The sequence below is a fragment of the Alligator mississippiensis genome, chromosome 4 (genome assembly GCF_030867095.1).
Source record: "Alligator mississippiensis isolate rAllMis1 chromosome 4, rAllMis1, whole genome shotgun sequence".
Taxonomy (NCBI): Eukaryota; Metazoa; Chordata; order Crocodylia; family Alligatoridae; genus Alligator; species Alligator mississippiensis.
This window is the reverse complement of record NC_081827.1, coordinates 222,434,016-222,453,523: the sequence shown is the minus strand read 5'-3', so window position 1 is coordinate 222,453,523 and position 19,508 is coordinate 222,434,016. Positions and strand designations below refer to the sequence as shown.

At 43.5% G+C, this 19,508-nt stretch overlaps 2 protein-coding genes across 10 annotated transcripts in view; one reads left to right on the top strand and one right to left on the bottom strand.

The window, feature by feature from the left end:
- The window catches only part of UPP2 (uridine phosphorylase 2), a 30,014-nt gene extending 22,194 nt beyond the window's left edge, over positions 1-7,820 (top strand). For 4 of the 5 annotated variants that reach the window (XM_006273821.4, XM_014599558.3, XM_014599561.3 and 1 more), the window contains 3 exons: positions 2,969-3,178; positions 6,252-6,398; positions 7,094-7,820. In XM_006273821.4, the coding sequence (XP_006273883.1) occupies positions 2,969-3,178; positions 6,252-6,398; positions 7,094-7,275 (539 nt within the window). In that variant the 3' untranslated portion in view covers positions 7,276-7,820. The remainder of the gene's footprint in view (positions 1-2,968; positions 3,179-6,251; positions 6,399-7,093) is intronic. The other variant, XM_059727367.1, reaches the window with a different exon arrangement.
- A 7,576-nt stretch (positions 7,821-15,396) lies between these two features.
- The window catches only part of CCDC148 (coiled-coil domain containing 148), a 161,405-nt gene continuing 157,293 nt past the window's right edge, over positions 15,397-19,508 (bottom strand). For all 5 annotated transcript variants that reach the window (XM_019480300.2, XM_019480307.2, XM_019480304.2 and 2 more), the window contains one exon: positions 15,397-15,756. In XM_019480300.2, coding sequence (XP_019335845.1) covers positions 15,610-15,756 — 147 coding nt within the window. In that variant the 3' untranslated portion in view covers positions 15,397-15,609. The remainder of the gene's footprint in view (positions 15,757-19,508) is intronic.

Here is a 19,508-nt window from a genome sequence, read left to right as displayed (position 1 = left end):
TCCTTGGAAAAAATCAAGGAGCAGATCCTTAAGGAATCCATTTCTAAGCACTTGGGAGAGAAGAAGGTGATTAGGAACAGTCAGCATGGATTTACTGGGGCAAGTCATGTCTAACCAACCTGATTGCCTTCTATGATGAGATGACTAGCTCTGTGGATGCGGAGAGATGGATGGATGTGGTGTACCTTGATTTTAGCAAGGCTTTTGATACAGTCTGTGACAGAGGGCCATCCCCAGGGCCAATCACAGTACTGGCCTGCCCACCTGTCCAGGGCAGTCTGCCCAACTAACTCTCCTGCCATGCCTTTGTTGTATAATAAATAGATGTTTCTAAGTGGGAGGCTGTCCATTTAATGCCCTGATGCCAAGGATGCTATACACAGCTCCAACCTCCTCTTTACCATGTCCCATGCCTCGCAGAGTGCACCCAAAGTACTCCTAGCTCTTCCAACCCCATTGCTGGGCTTCACTAGGCCACTGGCCCATACTATCCACTATTACTCTCCCAGCTCCATTGCTGAGTCACACTCGGCCTCTGGCCCAAAGTCAGCCTCAGGCATCTGGATACTTACATTGGCCGTATGCCCCTTCACTGGGGCCTCTACTCCCACTCTGGGCTCTATGCCTCTCAACAGGCTTCTAGACCCTCACACTCTACCCCTCACTGGGATCACTACTCTACCCCCTCACTTGGGCTGCAGGGTCTTACAATCCTTAGGCCTCAGGTGTTTCTACAGACATGCCTGGACCTCACTCTCAGTCTTTGGCCCACTCAGGCCTCAGGTGTCTGTCGATGTGCCTGGACCTCATTCCCCTTCAGGCCTCTCATTAGGTCTCACTCATTCAGGCCTTGGGCCCTCTGGGCCTCCATGATCTTGCCCAAGCCTGATGCATTTCTGTTAGGGTGTGCTCCCTTAGCCTTTCCTCTCCATGGGGTACCCACAAGGCAGCAGGGGCTGAGGCTTTCTGGCACTCCATACTTGCCATTCACTAGTGAGGCACTAGTGTGGCATTTCCTGAGGGTTGCCCCACCACCGGCAGCCCCACCACACCATCCAATCCCAGCAGGGTGTAGTTTAGGTCATTCCCCAGGATGAGGAACCTCCTCCATCCCCATAGGTTTTGCCCTTTACCTGCAGGTGTACCTGAGAGCAGCAGATCTCAGGCTGATGATGTTGCCACAGTGGCATCCCTGCAACAACTGCTGGCTTTGTCTCTCAGGACCTGCTCTTATGCTGAGACTCCACAGCCCAGCTCCAATGAGCTGGCCTGCTGGCTGTCATGTTACCGCCTGATTGGTTCTCCAATCATCTTCAGGCTGCCTCACAGCCTGCTTAGGCCCCTAAGTGGTAGGCACCAAAGGTGCCCTGCCACATGGTCTCCCACTACATTCTTTCAAGCAAGCTAAGGAAGTATGGGCTGGAGGAATGGACTGTAAGAAGGACAGAAAACTGCCTGGAGCATTGGGCTCAGAGAGCAGTAATCAATGGCTCCATGTCTAGTTGGCAACCGGTATTAAGTGGAGTGCCACAGGAGTTAGTCCTGAGGCTGGTTCAATGCCTTCATCAACTACCTGGAAGATGGCATAGAGTGCACCCTCAGCAAATCTGCAGATGACACAAAATTGGGGGGAGTAGTAGATACACTGGAGGGTAGGGCTAGGATTCAGAGTGACCTAGACAAATTGGAGGATTGAGCCAAAAAGAATCTCATGAGGTTCGACAAAAACAAATGCAAAGCTCTGCACTTAGGATGGAACAATCTCATGCATTAGTACAAGCTGGGGGCTGACTGGCTGGGAAGCAGCTCTGTAGAAAAGGACCTGGGGTTTATAATGGACAGTAAGCTGAATATGAGCCAGCAGTGTGCCCTTGTTGCCAAGAAGGCTAATGGCATCCGGGCCTGCATTGGTAGGTGTGTTGCCAGTAGTTCAAGGAAAGTGATTCTTCCTCTCTCTTCAGCACTGGTGAAACCACATCTGGAGTACTGTGTTCAGTTTTGGGCACTCCACTACAGAAAGGATGTGGACAAACTAGAGAGAGTCCAACAAAAATGGAAGGCAACAAAAATGGTGAGGGGGCTCGGGGACAGGACTTATGAAGAGAGGCTGGGGGAACTGGGCTTATTTAGTCTAGAGAAGACCGAGAAGGAATTTAATAGCAGCCTGCAACTACCTGTAGGGGGTTTCAAAAGAGGATGGAGCTAGACTGTGCTCAATGGTGGCAGATGACAGAAGAAGGAGCAACAGTCTGAAGTTTCAGCAAGGTAAGTTTATGTTAGATATTAGAAAGAATTTTATCCCTAGGAGGGTAGTAAAACACTGGAACAGGTTACCCAGAGAGGTGGTGGAAACTCCATCCTCATCAAGGTTTTCAAGACTGGGCTAGATAAAGCTTTGGCTGGGATGATCTAGTTGGGGCTGGTCATGCTTTGAGCAGGGGTTTGGACTAGACGACCTCCTGAGGTCCCTTCCAGCCCTCACTTTCTATAATTCTATGATGTAGTCCAGGAAATGATAATTGGACACAGAATGGTTTTATTTTGAAATTGCCATTAGTTTCTGAATCTCTCATGCACATGAACTTTCCTTGTTCTATGAACTTATCAAAATTAATAAATATCCTTTGTCCAACATATTCCCATAATAGCCTGCTATCTTCTGTTATAAACCAGAAAATATATGTGCACTATTTATTAGTGATGCAAATTAGTATGAAACTATCTAAACATTTAGGATCCATTCCTGTGAGATGTTGAGCTGTGTTACTGTCACTGATGTCACAAGATTGAGATCTTGATTATTCTTACATGAATAATGTCTTAACTATTATTTTGTGTTTGAATTGTTCTCACCTATATGTTGTGTTACTGATATCTATTCATTTATAAAAAATGTTCCAGTTATCATTAGGGTATAAATACCATGTAGACTAACCATTCTTCCTCATTCTTGTCTCTGCTTCTGCAGGCATTGAACCTGGATCTGTTGTAATAACAGACACTGCACTGGATTCATTTTTCAAGCCTCAGTTTGAGCAGGTAATACTGGATAACGTAGTTGTACGAAGCACTGAACTTGATAAGGACCTTGCTGAGGAACTACTGAACTGCAGCAAAGAGATCCATGACTTCCCAACGATGATTGGTCATACAATGTGCACCTATGACTTTTATGAGGGTGAGGATGAACTATACCTTTCTATTCATTTTTTGTTTTTCAGTCATAAGGCCAAATCCTGTTATCCTTGCTGAAGCAAAAATCACCAACCCAGTCAGCTGGAGATTTCCCTAAGTATGAAGTAAAAAGTGAGGAGAGATGAGGATTTGATTTATCATATGTTTTAGGGTTTGTCTGCAGGTCAGAAAAGGAACTACTTTTATAACACATAATATCAATTAAGAGAATCATACCATAATTGGCCTCTGTTGCATCTGTCACTTAGTCAATTTTATAACAACATCGTATCTGCAAGGGAAATACTAGCGTCACCATGACAGTGAATCAAGCATTATGATTCATTCTGGACAGCATTCACTCCCTTAGGAACACACAGGAATCCCTGGATAGCGCTTCCTGCTGTCTCTCAGCCCTACTGCACCACAAAAGCCAGCATATGCTCAGTGAACCTCTGAAAGCAACAGGCACATAACATTAAGCAGTTAAAGTAAATAGCCCCTTGTCTGTAATCTTAACATAATTTTAACAGATGGGTTCCACAATGTTACTTCCTATGACGGGATTATGTCTGCAGAATTACCAAACAGAAGAAAAATGTCAAGAAGTATATGACATGTGTGAGCAACCCTTAGATTTTGATCCCTACTGTGGAACCATTTCCTTAGAAAATTAAATGTTCATCACAAAGTGGATGACACAGAATAAATGGAGAATTAATAATTCGAGAACTATTTATAACCTTTTGGAGCTGCTTGCAAATGTGGCCATCTGTGTATTGCTCAAGGCCATGTTTACTTAAATAAAAAGCCATTTGAGAGGATTAACAGGAGGAATGACAATGAAATGAAATCATTTACTCAGGTTAGTACAGCTGGAGATATACATTTTGCTTAAGAAATCCTGGTACATCTGAGAATGGGTCCCTTATTTTGGGTCCAACTCTAAAATACTAGTAACAAACAATCAGCCAAGTTTGAGAGAGAGAGAGAGAGAGAAAGATATTACTTGAGCTGAGAGTTTCTTCAATAGACCTGCTTTCAAAGGGAGGTATATGTGCTCTCAGTGTAGACACTATGGATAAATTGCATCTGTTGTTACCACACACATAGTCCATCACAAACCTGAACCTTTAAACCACAGCCATATAAACTGACTCAATACTAATCCAAATCCACTTCTTCTCTGACTTAGTCAAAAAATTAATCTAAAGTTTCAGAGGGCAAGGGGATTGGACAGAATGAATCCAGTTGGTAGTGAGCTACCACTTTTCCCCTTTGGATATTGTGCCATTTGGGAGAATGGCAAATGAAAATGACAATCCCTCTCACCACCACCACATGATCATGGACTAGAGGAGAAAAAAACTAAGTTATGATTACAGGACCGCTGCTTCACTTTCACATTGAGACCTGGAGGCTAAGTCAAAGGGGGATACGTGAATTTAGCTCTGTATAGCAGCTTTATACATCTGTCACAGAGACTTTTCTGAACAATGATATGAGGACTGCTCTGAGTCTGATAGGCAGTGTTTTGAGACCTTCAGTTAAAGGCACGTACAAGGTCATAGGGGGCTAGAATGCAAAGTTTGATTGATTAGATTTACTGAACAGACAGTATGTCCGCCCTACAAACTAGTCCCCAAATTCCCCAAGCAACTAGAGTGTTTATAAAGGCATTGCTACTTCTAACTAGTAACTAAGCACCTTTTAAAAACCTAGAATGTACTGCCTAACCTAATTTGCCAAATCAGGAAGATTAAGGATCAACAAAGATAAAATGACAGACTGAGACAAATAAAATGAGTCACCACTTAGGCCATCCTAACCTTAAGGAACCTGTTGAAGGATGGTCAGCAATTTGAGCATGGATCTCAAGGCTTCCTAATGTTATAGTCACCAGAAATGAGGTTCTTGAATGTCTCTTTCAAGACCATTACCTGCAAATGTAGGCAGCCAGCCTTGCAACTAGGCCCCTGAAGGGCAATCAGGAGCTCAGCTGTGTGGGGGTGCAGGTTATTGGGGCATCAGGTTAGGGTCTGGATCAGTGGACGAGAGATTGGAGGGATGTATTCCAGGGCACAAACCAAAGTCAGAAGCCAGGAGAATTAAGGAGTTGGGTGCCAAGTTCCAGGGAAGATCCAAGAGCAGAGTCAGAGAAAGCCAGAGCCGAATCAGGAGCCAGGAGAACCACAGACAGCAGTGAACACAAGACTTGCCAGAGCAGGCTATAGCTGTTGCTAAGGCATGCCTGCAGCCTGAACCTGCGGGGCAGTGCTCAGTGATACTCTCAGCAGCCGATCCAGTTACAGAGAACTGGGGAAGTTGCATTAGCCAGGGATCAAGGTCAGGTGAAGAAGCTCAAAGGCTCAGCCCAGCTAGGCCTGACTGGCCAGAGGCCTTGAAATTACTTACCAAAGTGGGTTGAGCCTGCCCTTGGCTCCCCCAACAAGTATCCTCATGTCCTCCAAGGGATACAAGCTGCACTCAAGAACTGGCTGTTTGACAGAACATGTGGCAGTGATTTGTTTTCCTAAACTGATGGTGAAGCTCAGAGATCTGGAGCCATGTGAGCAAAGGCTTGAATACTTGACAAAAAAAACTGTCTCTTTAAAGTCTTTTCCGTGTTCATTTTCTCCATTCATGAAATGGTTTGTTAAACCTTTTGTACAGCAGATAAGCAGTTTGTAGATTACATCCACCAGATCCTCCACAGGTCTGAGTTGTCAGGTGTGCCAGGACCTCACCATGACAATTTATCCCAGTTGAGGGCCTGCAACTGTCCCTCCCACGCACCTGTTGGTCTGTCTTCTCACTTGCAGAATTTCTATGGTTCACTCCACTGCCTTATGTTATAAGACCCTAGCTTTAAAGCACAGCTGACATGGAGCAAGAAGTAAGTAGTTAAGTGAGCATTATACAAATGAAAATGTTGTGAGGTTTTCATTAGAATTTAAGTAAATATTTCACCATCTAAGTGAAACAATGGAATATCACAATATCACAGCTGGTTTTAATATAACTTTACTCCCCTTCCTATAAAAGTGCAAGCAGTCACAGGTTCTCTTCTTTTCAAGGTCAGGGACGATTAGATGGAGCCCTGTGCTCTTTTTCCAGTGAAAAAAAATTGGAGTACTTAAAAAGAGCTTATAATGCTGGGGTTAGAAATATTGAAATGGAGTCCACGGTATTTGCTGCCATGTGCGGACTTTGTGGTCTTAAAGGTAAGATTTGTTTTCACAGACCTTTTCTCATGTTTATTCTCTTACACCTTCACACTTCATAATTTTATCTCTATGTGGATATGGCTTGCTATGGGACTTGTACACTCTGAAGACCAAAAACATATTCCAAACATTTTTTGCTCTGAAAACTATTAATGCAAACTCAGTGCTTCATAAATGGGTTACCTGAAACTACTGGTTTTGAGTGCAGGGCAAAGAAAAATATCAACTGTGTCTTGGCTAAAAACAAAATTTCACTAATGCCAGCTCTGAACACTTTCTTAGCTATGCCAGTGTCCCTGGTTTTCTTTTACTGACTACAAAGGCCATTTGTCTCCTTCCACTATAGTACACATCATATTTTTTGTTCAATTTTCCACCTAATTCCTGCCACTTAAACTCCTAAGGAGCTCTAGACAGCTTGAAGCTGATCCCCTTTGGCAGAACCCCAAAAGGAGAACAACCGTGTCACAGGCTCAGCTGCTCTCCTGATGGTAAATGCCCTCACTGGTATAGTTACTCCTCTAGGTTCATGGGTTCAGTTTATATACTTTCACAGGGAAGTTAAATGAGTCCTCATTTAAAAGAAAAACAGTGACCCTGCATTACCCATATGTGCTATCCTTTACTGAAGAAAATACTTTGCATTTATGGTTTAGCAAATTATTTAAACTGTAACATCTATTCTGTTCCAGCTGCTGTTGTCTGTGTGACACTCCTCAACCGACTTGAAGGTGACCAAATCACTGTTCCCCATGAAGTTCTATTAGAATATCAACGACGCCCACAGCAGCTGATCTCAATCTTTATCAAGAAGCGACTTGGATTATATAACCAAAATAAATTATTGGATAATGCGTTTTTCTTCAGCAACTAAGAAAAAATAGATTCTGCCAATACATAAAATGAATGTCTTGCATTGCACACAAGCGTGTGTGTGCACGCATGTGTGTGCGTGTGTGTAGGCAGACATAAATATAGTACTTATAGGCCCCTACTATATGTTACATATATTACACAATGAACTGGTTAATTGTGCAATAAATTTAGACCAGCCACATGCACAAAGACAGACCAGCCACAAATGCAAAGTAATTATCACACAGTTCACTGGTTAACTGCATTAAAAATTTAGACCAGCCACACATGCAAAATAATTATCGCATGATAAAAATGACTATCCAGCTATAAAAAGAGCCAACCAGCTATAAAATTAGTGCTTGAAAATGTATTACAACTCTATAGCTGGCTTCTATAAAGCGTTAATTTAAACATGTAGCAGGACCCTTAGTCATATAAAAATGAAACTCTATTTATAATGAAGCTAAATGAATCTCCCAAATTGTCTCAGTTCATTATTCACTGTATCCTTTAAGTCTAGTTGTAATGTACATTTCTGAATACAATAAATGCATACATATACATATAAGATTAATGTCTTTGATATAAGCATACACTTTCCACATCAGATCCTTCTTCAGGTATGTCCCACTCACCCACTGAATCAGAATTATAAATAAGAATTAGTGCACCTTTGAAGGCAGCCAATGACTTTTTTAAAGTAATATTTGGTATTGAATGTCAATCTAAAATTGTTCAAAGTTTAAAGACAGGAGATATCATTGTACGACCATGCCTTTACTATGTATAAATGCTCCTGGTTGAATATGGAACATCTGCCATTGGTTTTCATAGTTAAGAATTTCAGTAAATGCAGGAGATGAGTACATCATACATTTCTGAGTGAGAAAAAGAACAGATATCATCAGTCCAAATTTAATTTAACTCTAAATACCTGACATCTATAGTGTCCTCTGAACTTGCTTGATAATCAGCATGCAGCAATACAAGTCATGCTCTTTAAGTGTCTGTAAGTTGAACATGACTCTTTGGTGTTTGCTTTCTTATTTTATTAATGAAAGGGTTAATCTAGAGTCTGCTGACATCAGTTCCCATTGACTTCATGATTCAAATTCTTGTTTGCAAAATTCACTGTTTGCAAACGAATCCTGAGAACTCAGTAATCTTGTAACAGTAAATTATAGCATATAATGGTTTTTAAATTTTATAGGTTTAGCACATTAAAGGGAGAAAAGGTGCCATTAAAGGGATAAATTAATATACTGTTTCCATTTAAGAAAGCCTGCAAATATAATTAGAAAGGAGTGTTACCAGATTTTTCATAGGTGATCCTAAAGCCTCATTTGCCTTGCTGATGTTTCTGAAATCATTTTCAGAAAATATTACTTCAACAACTGCAAGTCTAAAAAATAACACTTTTAAAATCCTATATAATTAATTTAAAGCCTGATTCTCCTCTCACCTATGCTGATTTTATACTGTCTTCACTGTAATTATTCCTGTTTTAATAATCAGGCATGAGAAGGGAATCTTAGTGAAGCTATTTTTCCTGGGCGGAGCACTATGCTAGAGACATCACACTGTTTCCAGTCCCTGACCCAGCTCTGAAAGGTAACTCAAATATCTCTGCACAGCACTGCACTAGAGCATACAGATATACCCTTAGGCATCTGGCCCACAGAGTGGATTCTGCTGTCCTAAATGATGTGCCTAGGTTCCTATACAATGCATGGAATGCATAAAAGCCAGAATGCTGAGTGAAGAACAACGGAAGAGAGATGCAACAGGAAATGCTAGGGACAGTCGTGTTTCTTAACTCTCCCCATTAAGCAAACTTACTAGACCGAGTTGCTCAACCAAAAGAGGCAGAGGACTGCCTAGTGTGGAGGTACTTTTCAGGCCAGGTGTGAATTAACTGATTGGTTATCACCAAACAGTTCTTATTGTCAGCAAGGATATTGCTGTGTTTGCATATATGTTATTTCTGTATATTTTATATGCTTTGCTCCAAGTAGAATGTGTTACTTCAATAAAGCTTTAATTAAAATGAATATCAGTTGTGGCAATGGGTGTGGGGAAACGGACACCTGTCCAGTAGCAACTGGATTCTGATGGCCAATTTACCCCATATAGGCCACAAACGGTCATTTCATAGTTTCTAATACTAGTAACAGACTGAATTCAAACTGGAAACTGAAAGACTGGTTTTATACCCCTTATCAATACTCTGAATTCACTAGTCCCCGTTCAAAAAAAATATTACCAGTAAATCAAGTCTTTAATTGCTACGGACGTTTTGAACTGAGGATTGCAAGTGAGATCAATGGCACTTGATGGAACCAGTCAGAATATGGACTATCACTATACCAATTTATAAACAATTTGACCTGTGATATCTTTAGCTTAATTCTGCTCTAATTGAAGCAGGGGTTTAAGACTGCTAAATGTACCTTACTGGGTAGAGTGGTGATTCTCAACTAGGGTGTTATGGCATGCTGGGCTGCCCTGAGATCTTTTCAAGGATGCCTCAAGGTGCCATACAATGTTGGCTCTGTTAGGTTTGCAAAAATGATTCACAATATAAACCCAGAGATTTAAAATAGAAATCCATAATTGTGGTCTGAGTTCTTTGCAACAGAAAAATCACTCTATTATTTTCCTGCAGGCATACAAAGTGTGAAAACTAAAAGCTAGCATTTTCCAAAGGGTGCCTTGATTCTAAAAAGATTGAGAACCACATGTGTGAGGTTATGGGACATGAGCTAACATCCTCTAGGACCAGAAATGAGACCAGTAAAAACAGTTTATTGCTTGTGACTTAACTTGTATAAACTAGAAGTTAAACTTAGTTCTGTGAGGGTTAAAGATTACTGAAATGAGTTAATATGCTACTTACCTAATACTGTATTTTTTTTACAGTAATCATTTACAACTCTTTTAGCTAAACATATGCAACAGTTTAGAGTCAGCTAGGGAACTTTGTTGTGCTACAGCATACAGAATCTTTGGCTTGATTATTAATTTTGCCAACAGTGGAAAAATTTTAATTTTTCAGGCTAACCAAAGCATTGTTTTGCTTATTTTTCTTTCATCTTAATGATAAGAGAACAATGATTTCTTTGTGACACATGTAAAATTTGATGCTCTTTAATGCTTTAGATTGTACAGTTAATTGTTTACCGAGTTCAAAAGCCATGTCATTGGTAAGTTCATTTTCAAAATGTTAATCATTACTGTAAAGGAAAGGATCAGTTTTGGAAAGAATCATTATAAATTGCATCACAATCATTTACACTTCTTTTCCTGTAAGTGGTAGTAACGTTAGAAAATGTACATGAGCATATTTAGAATATGCTGCCAAATGGAAATCGTCCCTGTTGGATACTTGACCTTTAATCATTGATTAGCATTTAAGCTGCATTCTGACTGGCTATTTTATTTTGTATTTGTAGAAGTACATTACATTTTAAAATTAAAAGAGTTTATTTGTTAAGTTGTTCTCTGATTTAAGACACAGATTTTTGTCAGTCAAACCGTAACAAGTCAAAAATACTATAGGAAGATATTACAAACTTGAAACTGCTGTCACCTCCTAGAAAAAGGGCTATTCTGGATCTTTTTTTTCTTTACGCACCTCGTACTTCTGATCAGGAGACAACATGAATTCCACACCTTTTATTACCTAGGTGCAAAAGGAGAGTGGGAGTTGGCACTGTTAGTGAGAGCATCAGTATTAGGATTAGTTGGAAAGCATACACGTTGCCCTCATTTTATGCTGTACACGCATTCCTGGAAAATGGCACATAACTTGAATTCGCATAAAGGGAATGCACTTTACAATGTAACAAATAGGGATGTATTCCAAGACCTTGACTGTACTGACCCCCAGACCCATTTCTACCACTTTTACAAGAGAATTTTGGTTCTCACCAGCAGCAGACAGTACACACAAGCACAGGGTGGTGGTGAATGTTACCATAATGGGGATGGCAACTACAGAAACATGGCTCACAGACAACGAGCAAGGAGTACAGATCCACACAGGAGACTATTTTGGTTCGTGTCACTCCCACAGTGCACCACAGAAAGCAGCTGACTGTGGGCTTTTACCACACTGATTGCATATGAGTGAATTTAACTTGCATATAATGAATTTTTGGTATAAAAAGGGTCATCACATAAGAGCAAATTTGCCCACATAAAGTAAAGAAAACTGGTATTTTATTTCCTGTGAAAAAATGTTCAGGTAAAGAAGCATTTAATGTGCAACAGGATTTCACAGAATGTTTCAATTTTTCACCCAGCTCCCCAAAACTGAAAATTCTGTAGATTCTTTTTTTTTTTTTCATTTTTGAGAAAAACAATCACAGAATCATATAAAAGCATCATAGGTTTGGAAAAGACCTCGAGGGATATCTGCTCCAATCCTCAGCACCTAAATCTTCTCAGATAGATACCTATCCAGCCTTTTCTTGAAAACTTCCAATGAAGGCCATTCCATAGACTCCCTATGTACTTTTATGGAAAATTTTCTAGGAAATGTTCTTGAGAAAATGTCCATTTATAATAAAAAATGTGGTGTTGATTGATTCTAATTAACATCTCCAAGGAGCAGGGTTGAGGGAAATGATATAGCACCATCTCCTTCCAAACTGAAGGTGTTGGGGAAGGGTATACTATGCAAATGTTACAACATAAAGGAACTGCTGCTTCAGTATATACTCCATGCGGTGCACCTGTAAGCTAACCTTCTCTTTGTTCACTGCACAAAAAATGTCAGGCATCATTGTCATGTTCCTTCCATGTTTTACCCTCATTCTGAAGTAGGTTCGAAATCCACGCTGCAGCCTCAAATATAAAATACGAATCACTGAGCCAAACTGTCTGGTGCTGTAACTTAGCACAGATGTGCTCCAATGGACTGCAGTGGAGTTTCATTCATTTATTTCAAAGGGGACCAAATTATCAGAGGTATAAGAGCAATAGAAACTTAAGTATAACAGAATGTTGCCATAGGATCAATGCCTGAAGCTTCAAAAATCAATCTATGCTTCATCTAAACATCTATTTTCTTTACATGGCTTGGCATTTATGCAGGAGCAAAAGGCAATTACCCTGTGACAACAAACAACACTGAAATGATTTTTAAGCCTGCCTTTAGGCACAATAACAAGTGACTGTCTGAGACCCTGTGCTTTTGGACACTGTCTCTCCCCACAAACTCAGCTTTTCAGGCAAGCCAACCTGATCTCTTTGGATACATGGAGAAGAGAAGTAAGGCTAGCTTTCCCCTTAAGGCCCCAACAAGTTGTGTGGCTGGCTCAGTATATTGTATATAGAGCAACAAGTCACCCATGGCACAAATTAAAACATCACTGCAGTTTGGGCACAGACATGTGGCAATCAAGCCGCCAGGTGATGGGCATAACTAGCATGGCTGTCATAAAGCTTTTTCAGCCGGACGCTCACCAGGCTTTAAGATCCTTCATCCTGTGTATTTCCTTTGGTGTGAGTAGGCAGCAGGACTGGCTCTTTCCTTGGCTTCTCTTATATACTTCTCAGATACAGGCAATTAGCCTGTTACAGCTATTGAAACAAACATCCCAGACTCTCGGACATCACTTAGTCTTCTCTGTGCTATTTCCCACCTGTATAATGGGGAAATATTCCCTATTTCTCAAGGTATTGTGAGCATACAATCTGTTAACAACTCTGAGGCACAAGAGAATTATGGCAATGAGGGACATACAAGTATTGAGTCAGACAAGGAATCATGTACATGAATCTTAAAGGCAGACAAGGTTCTTTGGGTGAATCAGATATCTTTTATTAGACCAATTTAAGGTTTTAAGTTGGTCTAGTAAAAGATATCAGATTCACCCAAAGAACCTTGTATGCCTATGTCCTTAGACCGATATGGCCTACACCCCTGTAACATGAATCTTAAAGGCACTCTGATATTTGTTGTTTCTGACTACTGCATAATATGTGGAGCATGTGTGCCTTACGTATAATGAAATTCCAATACGTATATATGCTTTGAGAAGTAATACAACAAGTTTTCAGTTAACCACAATTAAAAAAAAAAGAACAATGAATAATTTAAGTCACTAGCTGTATATTTGCTACTTCTTATTTGCATGCATGTTTCTTACATGTAGTGAAAGGTTAAAAAAGGCTGACAGAGTTATAAAACATAATGACATCTCTTGTTTAACTTAGTCATATTGGCTTCTTTTCAACACGACAGTAAAGATCCCAGAGCTGAAATGTTATTTCTAATTTTATAATTTATTCAGAAAGACTAATTTGCAAAATGAAATTGTTTGGATGACTGGTTTGCAGTAAACATGTTGCACCAAATTGGTTTCTAAATTTAGAGAAAGGTTAAGTTTCCTCTTATAATAATCAAGGAATAATAGAGGTATTCAGGATAATGAGGTTTTGTAATTAAAAAATCAAATTCTCAATGAACCTGAAATGAAAGTTCTGTGGGATGCAGCTATACATCATCTAAAATGACAATTTTGTAAAAATATTTTAAATCTGCATTGTCAATTAAACAAAGAATCCCATCTGCTTGCATGGTGGTTACCAAGAGCCAGTCCATATCCTGCATTATCTTGGTAGGGAGGGTCCTCTCCGCTGTTTTCTGCTGGGAAGTGAGGGCAGCAGTTTCTAGTTATGTTGTTCCTAGGGTTACCATATTTGCAGTTCCAAAAATGAGGATGCCTGTCGGGGGGACACCTCACTCTCAACCCACAACCCCCTTGTCCGGCTAGTGCCCCTCACTCCCAACCTGAAGCCCCCCATCCCTGCTGCTGCCCCTCACTCCCAACCTGCATTCTCCTGGCCCTGCTGGTGCTCATCACTCCTGACCCACAGTCCTTTGCCCCCCTGCACTATGCTGATGCCAGTGCTCCTCACTCCCAACCCTCAGTTCCCCACCCCTGCCTCCAGGCCATGCTGTTGCCCTTCACTCCTGACCCGCAGCCCCCTGTCCCTGCTGGTGCCTCTCATGCCCGACCCGCAGCCCCTTGGTGCTGCCAGTGCCCCACATTCCTGACCCACAAGCCCCCCACCTCCTGTCCCCTCACTCCCAAGCCACAGCCCCCCCCAGCACTGCTGGTGCCCCTCACTCCCAACCTTCAGACCCTTGTTCCCTGCCAGCCCTGCCAAAGGGGGCCTCCAGCTGCCCCTCTCCCAACCAGGCCAGAGCACAGGGACTCCTATTCATGCAGCTGGCAGTAGAGCAAGTCCAGCCCCGCTGCAGGTGGGAAGAAAGAGGAGGGGTGGCCTGTGGCACACCCCGCCTTGGGCTGGGGCTCCTGTGCAGCGCCAGGCAACCTGGTCACATCTTCCTAGCAGTGAGTCTTGGCCACTCTGTCCCTGCATGCATGGGCATTGACCCCTGTGCCTTCAGCCCAGCCACAGAGTTCCCCACTGCCATCAAAGGGCACCCCCTCCCCTTCCCCTGCTGGAAGGGCAGGCACCTCTCCCCTGCCCTGCCACAGCCCCAGCACCAGGACCCCCTGCTCCCCCCCAGACAGTCCCCAAACCCTGGCCCTCCAATCCCCACTCCCCATACACTTACCTGTATCCAGCTGGCAAGGCTGGTCCCACTTTCTGCCTGGCTATATGCCAGACACATGTGTGTGCACACAGAGATGCACATGGTGTCCCCTGCCTCCAATTGCCCTCACCCCACTCCCACCAGCGGAGCAGAACAAAATCCTGGACATTTGTTCATATTTCAAAAAACTGCCCAGATAGAGATTGGAGGACCCAAAAAGAGGACATGTCCAGGGAGACCCAGACGTATGGTAACCCTGAAGTTCCAAAAGAACTGCCAAGGTTGTGGGCTGCAAATCTACCAAAGACCAGAAACAGAAAGAGGCCACACACAGTCCATACTGATAGCCTCTGTCCCCCAGGAATCCCCAAAGATTCATCAGATTTGATAGTGGACTAGACCCAGGATACTCAGAGGGGCAAAGCCCATGACTGATATGATGCTATGTGGGAATCCAACAAAGATTCCATGCACATATACTCGTCCTGGGCATTTGAGACAGGGGTTTGATCTGGCTCCAGATAGTTACATTACAGTTTCAGTAAATCATGTTCTTCAAGAATATGACATTATGAAGCTTTATTCATGACTGTGGGGGAGTGTTAAATGGTCTACTGAGCACTGCAAAGCAAATGCAGATTGGCTTTTTTTTAAATGACTGCACAAACTAAGGAGTAAATAGTTCTATGAAGCATCCTAGATGTAAGAAATTTATTGAAAGTTTTCATATTATAGACTACGTTAAACAGTGGTGTAATCCTTGGTATGTGCTGTATTTTAAATTTTAAAGACTGTAGATTCCATATCCCTTCTTGGAAGCTTCAATGGAGGAATTTTTGGCAAAATCTCTTTCGCATAAAGCGTGTTATGAAGTTCAGCTTCTCGAAGAGCTAGCTCAATACGAACTCTAGGGTCAGAAATGATCTGTTAAAATAAAATACAGTGATGATGAGCAGAATTGTGTACAATGGTGTAATCACAAAAAGCTAATCTCTGTATGGGCAAAAATAACCTTAAAGGTTGCAAAATTGAGCCCTCAAAAGTTAAAAAAAGTCCAGAATGAATCACCTTAATTCAGACCCCTTTTGCCCATGTATTATGTTATAGTCTTTAATTTTATGATCACAGACTATTTTTAACACATGACTCTGGCCTCGTTCAGTATTCATGACTTTCCCCCAGCAAAGCTATAAAAGCTGATGAAAAATTAATCAACTTATTCCTGGTCTGGAATCCCCAGAAACTGCTGCCCAGCCAAAACTTGAGCTTTTTCATCAAATTAAAGTCTGGCTGCCGTGTTCTTAACATACGCCATGAAACCCCACCCTGAAGACAGGACTTTAATTTCCTCTTGTATGCTGCTGTGGCATCTGAGTTCTTCACGAATATTAAACAAATCATCTTCACAGTAGGTCTGTAGATTTGGCCAATTTGGTGAACAGTTATTCAATTAGGAGATTTAGATCACTGTCCTGAGTCAATTTGGCCAAATTGGCTCAGAAGACTCACTGCTGATTCAGAGAGATTTGGTGATTCAGATCGGCTGGGGGGAGGCAGGCACAGCCAGGAGGCTGCAGGTTCTCCCATGGCTACTCTGGCTGTGCCTGCGTCTCCCCAGGTAGGGGGAGTGGCAGGAGAAGCCCCCATGACTGCTCTGCTCAGCCCCATCCTCTGCTCAGCCCCAGCCTAGTCCCAGCACTTAAAAAAAAAAGCCCCTCACACACCGGCTGCAGCAGCAGCAATTGGGAACTCTGGGTGCTCATGGCAGAGCCCCCCCATGCAGCGAGGGGCAGTTGGGGGCAGCACAAATTGCCCCTCCCCCCCACCTGGCACCTGTGTGGCAGCTGTCCCATGGCACAGATGCAGTGCTGCTTGGCAGGGCACCGCACGCTGTCTGGGAACTGAGACTACTGGGGATGAGTGATGCTGGGCTCCAGCTGACTGCTGAAGCCTCCCTAGCTCCCAAGCAGCACGCGGTGCCCTACTGAGCCACACTGCACCTGTGCAATGCGATACCTGCTGTGTAGGTACCAAACACGGTGGGTGATCCCTGCTGCCCCCCACTACCCCACACTGCATGGAGGAGCTGTGCCACGAGCCCTCAGAGGCCCCAACTGCCACTGCTGCAGCTGGTGAGTGAGGGGCTTTTTTTTTTTAAGTGCCAGGAGACTGGGGCCGAGAGGGGGGGGCCAGCAGGGGCTGAGCTGGGCAGGGGGGAGATCAGGGAGTGGGGGCTTTTTGGGGGGCTCTGCCATGTGAGCTCAGAGCCCCCACAGCCCCTGCTACAGCTGGTGAATGCATGGCTTTTTTTATTTCTTTTTTTTTAAACTCCTCACTCACCGGCTGCAGCAGCAATGATTGGAGCCTCTGGGCACTCATAGCAGAGCCCCTCCGCTCAGCGCAGGACAGGGGGGCAGCAGGGATTGCCCACCCCCACACCACTTGGCATGAGGAAGCTGTCACATCGCATGAGTACAGCACAGCTCGGCAGGGCATTGAGCACTGTCTGGGAGCTGGGGCTGCGCAAAGCTGGGCTCTGGGTGTCAAGTGGAGCCACCCCAGCTCTCTTACAGTGTGCTGAGCTGCACTAGATGTGCACCCTAGACCACCCACACCATAGGGCAGCTGCTGTGTGGGTGCCAAGGGTGGGGGCAATCCTTGCTGTTCCCCACTGTCCCATGCTGTGCAGGGGGGCTCTGCCATAAGCCCTCAGAGGCCCTTAATCACTGCTGCCAAAGCCAGCGAGTGTGGGACTTTTTTTTTTTAAGTGCCAGGAGTCTGGGCTGGGCGGGGGATGGGGATGGGGCTGGACAGGGCAGCCATGGAGGTTTCTCCCGTGGCTCTTCTGGCTTTGCCTGCCTCTGCCCTGGCAGGGGGAACTGTGGGGGTTCTGCCCTGCTGCTGCCTGCCCAGCCGGTGCATGGGGGGGGGATGCGATGCAGGTGCTGCTCGCTCCAGGTGGCAGCATGGCATAGCCCCTGCTCCCAGTGCTGCTGCACCTGCATCGTAGCCCCCGCTCCCCAGCCCTGCCGTCACTTGCCAGCCGGCACAGGGGGGCATGGGATATGGGCGAGGCAGTGCTGGGAGCACAGGCTATGCCATGCTGTCACTTGTTCCCTTCTCCTTGGAGCGAACCGTGCCCGCATCCTGATCCCCTCCGCCCCCCCTCCCCCCCCCCCGGCTGGCCAAGTAGCATCAGGGCAGAGCCCTTGTTCCCAGCACTGCCATGCCTGCATCCTAGCCCCCCCACCCCCCTCCCCAAGTAACATGCCCCCCCCACCTCAACTGGGCAACTTGTCCCAGTCCCAATCCCTCCCTCCCCTATGCCCCTTCCCTCTCCCATCCTCCAACCCTAACAGACTTACCAACTGGAGGCAGCTGTATCAGCTGCCTGTTTAATCTATGGCTGAATCTCTGAAGTGGCTGAATCTTTTCCGAATTGATTCAAAGCATCTGAATCAATTCAGAGCTTTTAATTGGTCTCCCGATTTGATTCAGATTTGGAGATTCGGTCCCCGAATCAGGCTAAATCTCCTCCGAATCTAATCAGCTACTGAAGCTTTGCACAGCCCTACTTCACAGTACTTCTTTGTGAATGAGTAGTAATATTATCCAGTAAGTAGTAATATTACCCCCCTCTTTTTTATTTTATTTTTTTTTTACACAGATGAACAATTAAAGCCAGAGAAATGCAATGAAAATTGTCAAAAGGATCCCCAAATTTTGGATTTCCAAACTGTGAACTTGAAGGCCTGCTTTTTCAGAGTACCAAGCATTTTACAGCACTTTATATAGTTAAAGCACAGACCGTCCATTTTCTTCCTACAGTTCCCTACCTCATTCGCTACACACCTTCCAACTTCAACAAATAAACCTTCCAGCTCATCAAATAAAGCAGGAATACTATCAAACAGCGTCGTTCACTACATACCCTGACTCCCCAAACATTATCCATCCTCTGCACTACATGAGGTAAAGGTCCCCCTGAGAAAAATAATATGTGATCATACACATATATTATCATATATTTAAAGATAATCCTTTTGCAAAAGAGAAACTACATTCTGGCATTTTCTAACCTTTGGCCTCTTGATTTTTCAATCTTAACATTCTTTTAAAGGTTTTAAACGTAATTTCCTAATTAAAAAAAAAAACAATCTTCATAACAGGAAACCATAGTGATTCCCAATTAAGCAATTAGCACCTGAACCAGTGGTATGCAAGGCAGCAATACTAGTCTGTTAACTGCTTTGTGGCCCAATCACTACAGCATGAGATGAGACATGCTTTGCCAGTGAGTTTCACAGATAATTACTAGCAGCAAAGGAACACAGAGGCTGAGGGCTCTCAGATTGAAATCCAAGTGCTGACCCTTTTCCAATTCACACTATCCACCTCCTATTACCTCCTTTCTTTTCCTCTGCTCCTAATCCACCCTCAATCTCTGATTTCTATATCCCCATCCCTCTACATGCAGCTTGGTTACTTCCTTCTCCAATTCCTTTCTACCTGAGCAACACTGGTGCAAAACAGAGAGGATTGGAATTTGCCCCCACAAGTAGAGATTGTGCAGAATGACCCGGGCTACCCCAGTACTGAGCATCAATCATGCTGGGGACAGTGCATGTGCAGGATGATCAGCACAAAAGAAGCATGAGGGAAAGGACCATGCGCAG